At 42.6% G+C, this 13,016-nt stretch overlaps 1 protein-coding gene across 1 annotated transcript in view; it reads left to right on the top strand.

The window, feature by feature from the left end:
- The window catches only part of LOC134345208 (collagen alpha-5(IV) chain-like), a 205,084-nt gene that overhangs the window by 175,480 nt on the left and 16,588 nt on the right, over positions 1–13,016 (top strand). The window contains exons 43-46 of the mRNA XM_063045494.1: positions 1,336–1,469; positions 4,192–4,261; positions 6,215–6,286; positions 10,249–10,374. Coding sequence (XP_062901564.1) covers positions 1,336–1,469; positions 4,192–4,261; positions 6,215–6,286; positions 10,249–10,374 — 402 coding nt within the window. The remainder of the gene's footprint in view (positions 1–1,335; positions 1,470–4,191; positions 4,262–6,214; positions 6,287–10,248; positions 10,375–13,016) is intronic.

Raw genomic sequence — 13,016 nt, 5'->3', positions numbered from 1 at the left:
ATCCTTCATTCCCCATCTTCCAATTTTAATGGAGATGGACGGATGAGTTGCAACCTATCTGATTGGAGGAGGTGATTGGTTATTGAGGATTCTAAGTTTCTAATTTTACAGTCTTTACAGTTTTATCTTATATTGGAAATGTCTGCTGGGTCTTTGGGAAAGATGGCAGATCAAAAAGTCAGAGACAAGTATATGAGTTTCAACTAATAGTCCAGGGGAAACAAGAGCTTTGTCCCCAGAACCAACGAGCATAGGGAATAACAGTTTCACACATCCCGCGTGATTTTCCACTCGCTGTACTATCCACCTCCCTGTTGTTGTCTTATCCACAAGTCTTCTGGGAAGCTTTTCACTGACTAGCTGTAGTTAAGGCCTCTCAAAATAGGACCAAGGAAATATTAACTTTTGCCTTAGGTACTTGATTCCAAGAAGACTTTATATCCAATAGAGTTTTATATGTAAGTACACCGTGAGTAACAAAACTCCTACTCATAATTATTTCAGTCATCTGTTATAAGTATTTCATAAATTTGTTTCTTTCATTTGTTCCTGCAATGAAGCAGACAAACAGACAATGGATGTTGAATGTCTAGTAATTGGAGAACCAAACCTGAGCAAGTAAACCACTGTGGCCTGAGCATCATGTTAAACAAAGATTGTGCCAGATGGCTCCTCAGTGAAGTAAGGGTGTCAAATGTTATGGAGAGAAGGCAGGAGAATGGGGTTGATAAGTCAGCCATGGAATGGCAGAGCAGATTCGATGAGATGAATGGCCTCATTCTATTCCTATGCCTTATGTTTTTATGGTCTGATATTTTGACTAGTGATGAATAGTCTATGTTCCCTTTGATTTATGAGGAAGTCTGTACTTGAACTGTGCCAGACCCTCCTTGTCAACCTGTGATCCCAAGCCATTCTAATTCTCCATCACAAGGCATCACATGGCAGCAGTAACCTCACGCTTGTGAGGTGAGGGAGGTAGTGCTAGTCAGCGCAAGTTCCACCTGCAAAGATGTGAAAAACTATTAATATTTCTGATGGTAGTTTCATTGGCTGCTATTGGTTAATTGTGGCTTTAGAAAAGATGAATCATCCCCTCTGCCATCAAATTTCTGAATGGACACTGAACCCATGAACCTACTTCACTTTAATTTTCCCTTTTTTTGTTCTCTTTTTGCAATACTTATTTAATTTGTTATATATATTTTCTTATTGCAATTTGTAGTTTTCATTATTATTTGTATTGTACTGTACTGCCACCAGAAAACAATAAATTTCACGATGTATGCCAGTGATATTAAACCCGATTCTGATTCTGTCCCCCTCTGTCTTTAGGTATTTGTGGACTGAAAGGCCCACCTGGAGGTTTAGGAGAGGATGGTATAAAGGGAGACAAGGGCTCACCAGGTACATCAGGAATCCCGGGCAATCCCGGTGACAGAGGTGATAAGGGTGAACGAGGAAGACTGGTAAGGAGTTCGCAACATGATTTGTTCTTCCTTCTTTATTGTGGGTGTGCATTGTGCTGCCATAATGAAAGACAGAATCTAATTAGCCTGGTCAAGGCAAGGTGGGATGAGGGGGTGACTTTGACTTGTGTAATACCTGTGATAACAGAAGTTGACATTATAAGGCACTTGAAAATGCAGCTAGATACTTTCATTCTTAAACTTTAAAACTTAGAGTGATCAGAACATTTTAATACAAGTATCTAACTCCAAAACGAAAAACTTGCCTACTTCTCTGATATGGGTTGAAGGTGGTCGAGACTCATAGGACATAGAACAGTCTCTGCAATCTATTTTGTCAGTGCCAGCCACAAAGCCAGTTTAAATTGCACATGGTCTGTATCTTCCCATTTTCTGCCTGTTCATGCGTCTGTCCAACTGTCTCCAGAATGAGCCTTCCAGGCACCTACCACTCTCAGTGTAAAAGAAAAGAAATTGCCTTGTACACTGTGAGGAAATGTTCCCAGGGCTTTCCTCCTGCTCAGAAGCTACCCAAACTTTCACTTTGGAGGTCTATCAGACAGAACAGGGAGGAAAACCTTTATTCTGAGATCCCACTGTTATAAGTTTGGCTGGACCCACTTCAACTAATGTTAATGGATTTTATCCCTATCCTGACCACATGAAAATGGCTGGAGGTAGTCATCGATAACAGCTGTATGTCTGGATCATGATGTGGCTCCCTTTACACTCTCAGTTCTCATTGAACTAGGGTATTCTATGTTACGAGAATACACATAAAATTAAGATGTTTGCTGGCCTGGGCTAGCATCAGTGGCATCAGCAGTTGGTCTGCCACCTGCCCTCAGGGGAAGGAGAGATAAGGAACAATGGAGCAGCGTCTGGAGATGTGTAATGAAGGGATGTGGGAGGAAGAGCTGTCTGGAGCGGCTCCCCCCTTTGAAGCCTGAACTGTTTGAAGTGATGGACAGGCGATACCCCAGCAGGGGGATAAAAAGGGACAGGTTCGCTAAGACAGACACACACGCCACCCGAGGTAACGAGACCCTGGAAGCGGTGCGCCTCTCACGAGTGGTGAGAAGAACCGGACAACGCACAGGGTGGAAAGGTACGATCAGCGGGAACCCGGTGTGTGTCCGCCCTTGCCTGGGTGCCGGGTTCACTGCAGAGGATCGACCGCATCTGGAGGAGGGGTCACAGTCGGTGACCTCAGGTGACATCACCAAGGACCCGCCCAAATGCTGTTTGTGAGCCATCTCGCTGGTCTGTGAGTGAAGCTGTGCTGAATGATGAGTTGTTCCTATTCTGTGTCTCTCTTCCCCCACCTTGTCCATCGCCATGGCAACGATTACTGCGAACTGAACTACAAACTGGACTGAACTTTGAGTCATTTTGAAATTGGTCATTTACCCCTAGACAACGATAGAGCTTGATTGATGCTGTTATCTTAATTCTGTGCACATGTGTGGTTATCATTGTTGAATTGTTGCATTTATTATCCTTTCGATTACTGTGTTGCTTGTTTCTTTAATAAAACTTTCTTAGTTCTAGTACTCCAGACTCCAACTGAGTGATCCATTTCTGCTGGTTTGGCAACCCAGTTACGGGGTACGTAACATCTAGGACAGTACACCAGGAAGAATATGTAATAATCTTGATGAAGTGTAGTCTCCGTTATGTGTGGATTGATAATTTCTTGATGTGGACAGACGTTATTGCTGATAGTGGAATCAGGAGCAACAAACATTCTCAACTGGAGTATCTCAGCAGATTAGACAGCAGCTGTGAGGGAGAGGAAATTATGCCATTTTGGATCAAAATCCTGCATCGGGACTGAGTATGAAAGATAAGTGGTATAAAGGGTGGGGGGAGTGGTAAGACAGATGCAAAAAAAGTCAATATCTAGCCCCTGCCTCACCACTCTCCCACTCCCCCTCTCGTCTTTATAGCAGATTCAGTTCATTTATCACAAGTACATTGAAAGATACAGTGAAGTACATCACTTGTGTTAACAACCAACACTCCGAAGGATGCACTGAGGACATCCCGCAAGTGTCGCCCTGCATTCCCATGTCACCATAGCATGGCCACAGTGTTCAGCAGAACAACACAAGCAGCAATAACAATAACAACAGCAAACCCCAACAACACAAATGGCAACAACAGCAAAACCCAATAACACAAGCAGCAGTAATAACAATAACAACAGGAAAACCCAGCAACACGAGCAGTAGCAACAACAATAACAAAAACAACAAAACCCTCTCTCACACACTGACAGGCTGTCCACTCTCGGACAGGCCACCTCAGGGCCACAAATCCTTAGCCCCAGGCTCTCAGGTGCACAGATATCAAGCCTGCAAACCCTTTGGCATCAAGCTTGCAGACTTGGAGGTACCAGGCCTCTCAGCTCTGTAAAAGCTGACCCAGTAGCTTTGACATTCGAACCCCTACCTCCAGACTCACCAGCTTTGGTCTTCAACATGTGGGTTTCTACCCCAGACTTGGACCTTCAGCTTTCTCCCTCCCCTCTGCACCCTCAAACCCATTGTAGAGTTTTGGCCTGAAATATCAACAAATCCTCTCCAAACACCCCTCCCCCAACCTGATGCTACTTGATCAACTGATTTCCTGATGTACAGTGTGATTAACAAGTTATCCAGCCACCTCCGCCAACAGCAACATTAACCATTTTGAATCGTCTCTCTGGTTAATTCTACAGGGAATTCCTGGTTCTTCATTCCCAGGTCCAAAAGGCGACCAGGGTTTGACTGGTCTTCCAGGGTCTCCAGGTATTGTTCAAGAATATCTTTTTCTGATATAAATAATTTTAGCAAATGTGGCAAACACCACATAAATTTGCAAAGATGTTAGAATTTGAAAATTTTGTATAACATCTTCCCTGAGTCTGCTATACTCTTGACGCAAAAGTGTAAATGAATCCACGAGGGGAAAATTATTTTGACTTAGAGATCTCAGGATGAGCAGAACAAAATGTTTGCCTCTCGTAGAAGCAATCAATTTTAACTTGTTGTAATTTCTTTTATTAATTCATGAGACATCAGTTGTAAGACAAAAGCTTATTATCCATCTATGTCTCTTTGCCACTTGAAATGGGTGGCTTGTTTGTTAGGTCAGTTTAGATGGTAGCTGAGCATCAGTCATATTGGCGGCTAAGATCTATACACTTCTCTTCCAACTTTGGTAAATCAGCTGACTTTTTTCTGAGTCTATTTGCTTTGAGCTGTTACTATTGGCAGTGTTTTATTTAATTGATTAATTATTTATCTATTTTAACCCCCACCTCCCAAACTCCTATGATGGAATTTGAAGTCATGTCTCCTTATTGACAGTTTTAGCCTCTGATTTACTAATGGAGGATAAAACCTCAATTAGTAAAATGCAGTGAGTAGTGGTAGGGAGGGGAAAGGGGGTGAGCTGCTAATTTGAAGCATGGGCACATGCCAGGGGCCAAAGCAACTACACAGTGAATTGAATCACAGTGCCTGGAAAGATAATGGCATTTATATAGAAAGATAAGTCAGTGACCATATTTTAAGTTGACACAGGATAGATCCTTTTGTTAAAATTTCCTGCTGAGCCCACAGTGAAGTGCAATATAAAAACCATAATGTACAATGGTTTTAAATGCTGCACCAGTGATTGTCTAGAGTGCAAACTCTGAAAGCTATCACTAGCATAACGGCCGTTCCTTCCGTGCAGTAAATTTCCAGAAAGTGGATTTCCCTTCAAATATAAATGCAACAAAAGCTGCTGTGTGTGGTGTGTTAAATTGGGTACTCTGTTGTTTTACAGCAGTGACTTGCTTTTCAGCAGATAACTTGCATAATAAGGGAAAGGGGTCAGCCAGGGGTCAGCCAGTCAGCCAGGGTTCGCTCACTTTCCTGGATGAGATCCGTATCGTTATATAGCATGGAGTGGAAGTTCCTTTTAGTGATCTCCTTGTACTTATATTTAACTTAACAGATGTGCTTGCCACGTCAGGAAATGTTAATTTACATATTTTCAATAAATTCGACGTTTCATAAATAGATAGGTATCCTTCTGAAAGTAAACAAAATCTGCAGATGTTGAAAATCTGCACCAAAAGCAGAAACTGTTGGAAATACTCAGCAGGTCAGACCACAACTGTGGGAAGAGAAAAAGTTAATATTTCAGCTTGGAGATCCTTCGGCAGAACTGGGAAGGAGGCACAAGTAGTTGTAAACTGCAGGGAGGACTGTGACAGGGTAAAATCAGGTAAAGCATCGGGATAAGGTTATCTGGTTGATAGCAAGTTCCATAGTGGGAATGTAGGCAAAAGAATATGGACAAAAGTTTAGAAGGAATTGCAGAATGCAGAGTAGTAAGTCATGCCCGGGCTTGTCCTCCTCTCTCAGAAGAGAACAAAATAGGGTGGAGACACAAACAAGCTGAGCCGACATCATAGACAGGTAACTCATACTGAAAGAGAAATCAAGTTAGCTGAAGTTGTAAAATTCAATATTAAATGCATAAAACTACAATGGGTTCAAATAGAAGAAGAGAAACTATCTATCAAGCTTGGTTTGGGCCTCACTGTAACAGTACTGAGGCTGAAGACCAGTAGGTCAAAGTGGGAATGGAATGAAGAATTAAAGTGACAGGCAATGGGATGCCCGTCCGGTAGAGTGGGTGGAAGAAATAGCCCATTACTGTGTTGTAGTCTCTATATAATCGTAACGTTAATAACATTTCTGCTGCAGGTCCACAAGGTTGCAAAGGAACTAGGGGACAGGTGGGAGATGCTGGTCCACCAGGACAATTTGGACAACGAGGTAACCTTACAGATCAATGAACATGAAGAATGAAGAGTATCAAAGTCGTTGGGTCATAAAGTGAACGAGGTTGTGAAGCTGAATTAAATAGTGCTGGAATTAGGCTTGGGAACTGCAGTGTAGGGTTAACCGATAGTATTCTTTAAGTACAGACACTAGACCAGCTCTGCTCATAGCCTGCTCATTCACATGAATGCTGTTCATTGTTGTCTCAGCATCTCCGGTGCCTACTGAATCCCCCAGAATCTACTGTTAGTGTGTGTGTGTGTGTTTCTTGATTTTGGTTCTGATTCTGACTGTGAGACTGAAAAGGCACAAGAAGAAAAGCATGAGGGTGGAGGCATAATGTCATTATGTTTAACTCTCGTGGCCACCAGTTTTAATGTCAGCATGATAATCCTGAATAAATCTCGAGATATGAGTGGCCTGCAGTCAGGACTGGGTGAGAAGACTGGAGGTAGTGGTTCCATGGTGGGAGTACAGGAAAGTTCAATGGGTCAAATGCCATCTTTCTACCTCATAAAGAAATAAGGTACTTCACAGTGCTCCCTGCCAATGTACAGGTTCAGGGAAGAGCCAAGCACATACGCTGCATAAGATTATGTGGAAAGCTTTCTGGTGTGGAAGCATGGATAACTTCGTGTGGTTCCAGACATTACCAGCTAACAGCCAATAAGTTGGTTTCCATTACAACACAAGCCAAAATGGGGTTTTGATTGGTGCCTCTGCAGAGAATGAAATGCAGTCAGTTCTTTTTGAATAGAGAGTACCAGGGACCTCTGCATAACAAATAGCAAGTGTGTGTTAATTCCAGCCTGGAAAGACCTCAGGTTCATGGCCATATAGAACTTGATAACCATGACTGGAGGTATCCTCACTTTGCTTTGGCCTTCCTGTGGCATTTCTGATTAGCTGCGTACACCCTAAGGCCATAGAGCACCACAGCACTGAAACAGGACATATGGCCCATCTGGGCTGTACCAGCCTGGTTTTCTACCTAGTACCATCTGCCTGCACCTTGACCATAGCCCACCACACCTTTCTCATCCACCTACAGTAGCATGCAAAAGTTTGGGCACCCCGGTCAAAATTTCTGTTACTGTGAATAGCTAAGTGAGTAAAAGATGAACTGATTTCCAAAAGGCATAAAGTTAAAGATGACACATTTCTTTAATCTTTTAAGCAAGAAAACTTTTTTTTATTTCCATCTTTCACAGTTTCAAAATAACAAAAAAGGAAAAAGGTCCAAAGCAAAAGTTTGGGCACCATGCATGTTCAGTACTTAGTAACACCCCCTTTGGCAAGTGTCACAGCTTGTAAGCGCTTTTTGTAGTCAGCTAAGAGTCTTTCAATTCTTGTTTGGGGGATTTTCGCCCATTCTTCCTTGCAAAAGGCTTCTAGTTCTGTGAGATTCTTGGGCCGTCTTGCACTGCTCTTTTGAGGTCTATCCACAGATTCTCGATGATGTTTAGGTCAGGGGACTGTGAGGGCCATGGCAAAACCTTCAGTTTGCACCTCTTGAGGTAGTCCATTGTGAATTTTGAGGTGTGTTTAGGATCATTATCCCGTTGTAGAAGCCATCCTCTTTTCATCTTTGGCTTTTTTACAAGCAGTGTGATGTTTGCTTTCAGAATTTGCTGGTATTTAATTGAATTAATTCTTCCCTCTACCAGTAAATGTTCCCCATGCCACTGGCTGCAGCACAAGCCCAAAGCATGATCAATCTACCTCCCTGCTTAATAGTTGGAGAGGGGTTCTTTTGATGAAATTCTACACCCTTTTTTCTCCAAACATACCTTTGCTCATTGTGGCAAAAAAGTTCTATTTTAACTTCATCAGTCCACAGGACTTGTTTCCAACATGCATCAGGCTTGTTTAGATGTACCTTTGAACCTTTTGAATAGAAATTTTTAGCCGCAATGGTGTTTGGAGAAAAAGGGGTTCAGAATTTCATGAAAAGAACCCCTCTCCAACTGTTAAGCACGGGGGTAGATCGATCATGCTTTGGGCTTGTGTTGCAGCCAGTGGCATGGGGAAAAATTTACTGGTAGAGGGAAGAATGAGTTCAATTAAATACCAGCTAATTCTGGAAGCAAACACCACACCGCCTGTAAAAAAAGCCGAAGATGAAAAGAGGATGGTTTCTACAACAGGATAATGATCCTAAACACACCTTAAAATCCACAATGGACTACCTCAAGGGGCGCAAGCTGAAGGTTTTGCCGTGGCCCTCACAGTCCCCTGACCTAAACATCATCGAGAATCTGTGGATAGACCTCAAAAGAGCAGTGCAAGACGGCCCAAGAATCTCACAGAACTAGAAGCCTTTTGCAAGGAAGAATGGGCGAAAATCCCCCAAACAAGAATTGAAAGACTCTTAGCTGGCTACAAAAAGTGTTTACAAGCTCTGATACTTGCCAAAGGGGGTGTTACTAAGTACTGCCATGCAGGATGCCCAAACTTTTGCTTCGGGCCCTTTTCCTTTTTTGTTATTTTGAAACTGTAAAAGATGGAAATAAAGTTTTCTTGCTTAAAATATTAAAGAAATGTGTCATCTTTAACTTTATGCCTTTTGGAAATCAGTTCATCTTTTATTTGCTTAGCTGTTCACATAAGAGAAATTTTGACCAGGGATGCCCAAACTTTTGCATGCTACTGTATCTATTCAAAGTTTTGTTTTAAATGTTACAATTGAACTCTCATCCGCCACTTTCACTGGCAGCTGTTCCATACTTGCCCACCCTCTCAACTGAATAAATTCCCCCTCAGATTCCCTTTAAGTATTTCACCTTTCAACTTAAACCTATGACCTCTCACTCATCTTGAGGGGGAAAAGCCTGCAATTAGTCATCCTATCTATACCCTTCACAATTCTGCATACCTCTAAATGATCCCCCCCCCCACCACCACCACTGTTCTCCTGCGCTCCAGTTCTAACCTAATCAACCTTTCCCTATAATCAGGTCCTCAACACCTTTGTCTGAACTCTTACAACTTTATTGACACCTTTTCTGTAAATAGATGACCAGAACAAAACACAATGCTCCAAATTTGGCCTCACCAGTGTCTTAAACAACTTCCAACATAAAATCCCAACTCCTATACTCAACGTGCTAATCAACAAAGGCCAATGTGCCAAAAGTTCTCTTTATGACTCTATCTACCTGTGATGCCACTTTCAAGGAATTATGAATCTGTATGCCCAGGTTGCTTTGTTCTACCACTCACCTCAGTGCCCTACCATGCAATGTGTAAGTCTTACCCTGGCTCTTATTCTCCCAAAGTGCAACACCTTGCGCCTGTCTGCATCAAATTCCATCCGCCATTTTTTAGTCCATTTTCAGCGCTGATGCAAAACGCTTTGCAAGCTTTGATAGCCTTCCTCACTGTCCACTACACCCCCAATCTTGATGTCATCTACGAGTTTGCGGATCGACTTTGCATTATCATCTAAATCATTAAGATAGATGATAAGGAACAACGGATGGACCCATCTCCAGCCCTTGCTGCACGCTACCAGCCACTGCTCTTTAGGCAGAAAGACTAACATCCACATGGGCCCTTACTATAATCAATTCAGTGTGAACAGTGTCCGAATAATGTATATTCAGAGCCCTCTCCCAATGGATACCGATGAGGCCTTGGTCATTTAGTGGCTTTCAATTTTTGAAATTCATTTCTTCTAGAAGACATATTGTTTCAGTGAACTACATTTTTCTGTGAACAATGTCTTCCCTGTGTCCATTAATCAGGCCTACGTTCTGGTTCATTGGCAATAGAAAAGGTTCTATGCATTAGTGTCATCAAAGGAGGCCATGGCCTGTGTATTTCTTCAATTGGTTGCTGAGTTAATTACATTGAATAATGGGCATCTCTTTGAACAAAACTAAAATTAATAAAAAATGGGTTTGTCTACTTGGGATTGCTTCAACTTCTACTGTAAATGGTTATATTTCTCATAGGCCCGAAAGGATTTCCTACTGTCACCAACAGACCAGTTGTTAAGGGTGACCCAGGACCACCAGGTGAACCAGGGCCCAATGGGGAATGTGGGAGTCCTGGAGATCCCGGCCCGCCTGGATACCCCGGTATGTTCAAAACTCGGAACAAGTTGTAATTGAATTTCACTACTGTATCATTCACAAATAATTTTTACCATAGAGAAAGTTGAACCGATTTAGCATGGTTTGCAGTTGTAAAATGTGAAAGAATGCAGCCAGTTTTCATTTTCTTTTCTGTATTCCAAAGGGAACTAAAAGGATGTGGAAAGGCCTGCTACTATTCAAGACATTTATTGTCACACTCAATTGGATTGGGAATAGTCTCACTTCCTCCAGATATTCCAATTTTCTCCCACAGTTCAAGGATGTACGGGTTAGGGTTATTAAGTTAGTAAGTTGTGAGCATGATAAACTGCCGCTGGAAACATGACGATATTTGTAGGTTGCCCCTAGCACATATTCGGACCGTGTTGGTCGTTGACGCAAATGACACAATTCATTGTAATTTTCAATGTGCATGGGACAAATAAAACTAATCTTTCATCTTTAGTTGTACAGTATGGGAACCAGAACTGTGCACAGCTTTCCAGCTGAGATCCTGTCTCTTGTGGCAGACAGGGTGAAGATGCTGAACGTAGTTGATTTTTTGTTAGATAGCCACTTGAAACTAAACTAGGCTGTTAATAAACTGATTGAAACATGTAAGATTATTAAGAGATTGGACACGCTAGAGGCAGGAAACATGTTCCCGATGTTGGGTGAGTCCAGAACCAGAGGCCACAGTTTAAGAATAAGGAGTAGGCCATTTAGAACGGAGTTGAGGAAAAACTTTTTCACACAGAGAGTTGTGGATCTGTGGAATGCTCTGCCTCAGAGGGCAGTAGAGGCCAATTCTCTGGATGCTTTCAAGAAAGAGTTAGATAGAGCTCTGAAAGATAGTGGAGTTAAGGGATATGGGGAGAAGGCAGGAATGGGGTACTGATTGTGGATGATCAGCCATGATCACAGTGAATGGCAGTGCTGGCTTGAAGGTACGAATGGCCTACTCCTGCACCTATTGTCTATTGTCTATAATTTAATTCTTTAAAAATATCAGATTCTGCATGAGTATGATTGAAATAAGTCCTATTTCACCTGAATGACCCTTAGGGTTGTGGTGGGAGATTTTAATATCCCGAATATCGATTGGCATCTCCCTAGAGCGAGGGGCTGTAGTTTGTTAGGTATGTTCAGGAAGGCTTCCTGACACAATATGTAGATAAGCCTACAAGAGAAGAGGCTATACTTGATCTGGTATTGGGAAATGAACCTGGTCAGGGGTCAGGTCTCTCAGTGGGAGAGCATTTTTTGGAGATAGTGATCGCAATTCTATCTCCTTTACAATAGCATTGGAGAGGGACAGGAACAGACAAGTTAGGAAAGAATTTAATTGGAGTAAGGGGAAATATGAGGCTATCAGGCGGGAACTTGGAAGCATAAATTGAAAACAGATGTTCTCAGGGAAACGTACAGAAGAAATGTGGCAAATGTTCAGGGGATATCTGTGTGGCGTTTTGCATAGGTACGTTCCAATAAGGCAGGGAAAGGATGGTAGGGTACAGGAACCGTGGTGTAAAAACAGTGTTGAAAATCCAGTCAAGAAGAAAAGAAGAGCTTACGAAGGGTTCAGAATGATAGAGATTTAGAAGATTATAAGGCCAGCAGGAAGGAGCTTAAGAATGAAATTAGGAGAGCCAGAAGGGGCCATGAGAAGGCCTTAGTGGGCAGGAATAAGGAAAACCCCAAAGCATTCTACAAGTATATGAAGAGCAAGAGGATAAGACGTGAGAGAATAAGACCAATCAAATGTGACAGTGGAAAAGTGTGTATGGAACTGGAGGAGATAGCAGAGGTACTTAATGAATACTTTGCTTCAGTATTCACTACGGAAAAGGATGTTGGTGATTGTAGGGATGACTTACAGTGGATTGAAAAGCTTGAGCATGTAGATATTAAGGAAGAGGATGTGCTGGAGCTTTTGGAAAGCATCAAGTGGGATAAGTCACTGGGACCGGACAGGATGTACCCCAGGCTACTGTCGGAGGTGGGGGAGGAGATTGCTGAGCCTCTGGCAATGATCTTTGCATCAATGAGAGAGGTTCCGGAGGATTGGAGGGTTGCGGATGTTGTTCCCTTATTCAAGAAAGGGAGTAGAGATAGCCCAGGAAATTATAGACCAGTGAGTCTTACTTCAGTCGTTGGTAAGTTGATGGAGAAGATCCTGAGAGGCAGGATTTATGAACATTTGGAGAGGCATGGTATGATTAGGAATAGTCAGCATGGCTTTGTCAGAGGCAGGTCGTGCCTTACGAGCCTGATTGAATTTTTTGAGGATATGACTAAACACATTGATGAAGGTAGAGCAGTAGATGTAGTGTATATGGATTTCAGCAAGGCATTTGATAAGGTACCCCATGCAAGGCTTATTGAGAAAGTAAGGAGGCATGGGATCCAAGGGGATCTTGCTTTGTGGATCCAGAACTGGCTTGCCCACAGAAGGCAAAGAGTGGTTGTAGACGGGTTATATTCTGCACGGAGGCCGGTGACCAGTGATGTGCCTCGGGGATCTGTTCTAGGACCCCTACTCTTTGTGATTTTAATAAATGACCTGGATGAGCAAGTAGAGAAATGGGTTAGTAACTTTGCTGATGACACAAAAGTTGGGGGTGTTGCGGATAGTGTGGAGGGCT

This window comes from Mobula hypostoma, chromosome 4, assembly GCF_963921235.1.
Source record: "Mobula hypostoma chromosome 4, sMobHyp1.1, whole genome shotgun sequence".
In the NCBI taxonomy this organism is placed as follows: Eukaryota; Metazoa; Chordata; class Chondrichthyes; order Myliobatiformes; family Myliobatidae; genus Mobula; species Mobula hypostoma.
The sequence above is the reverse complement of the archived record's forward strand: the minus strand, read 5'-3'. Positions and strand labels throughout refer to the sequence as shown.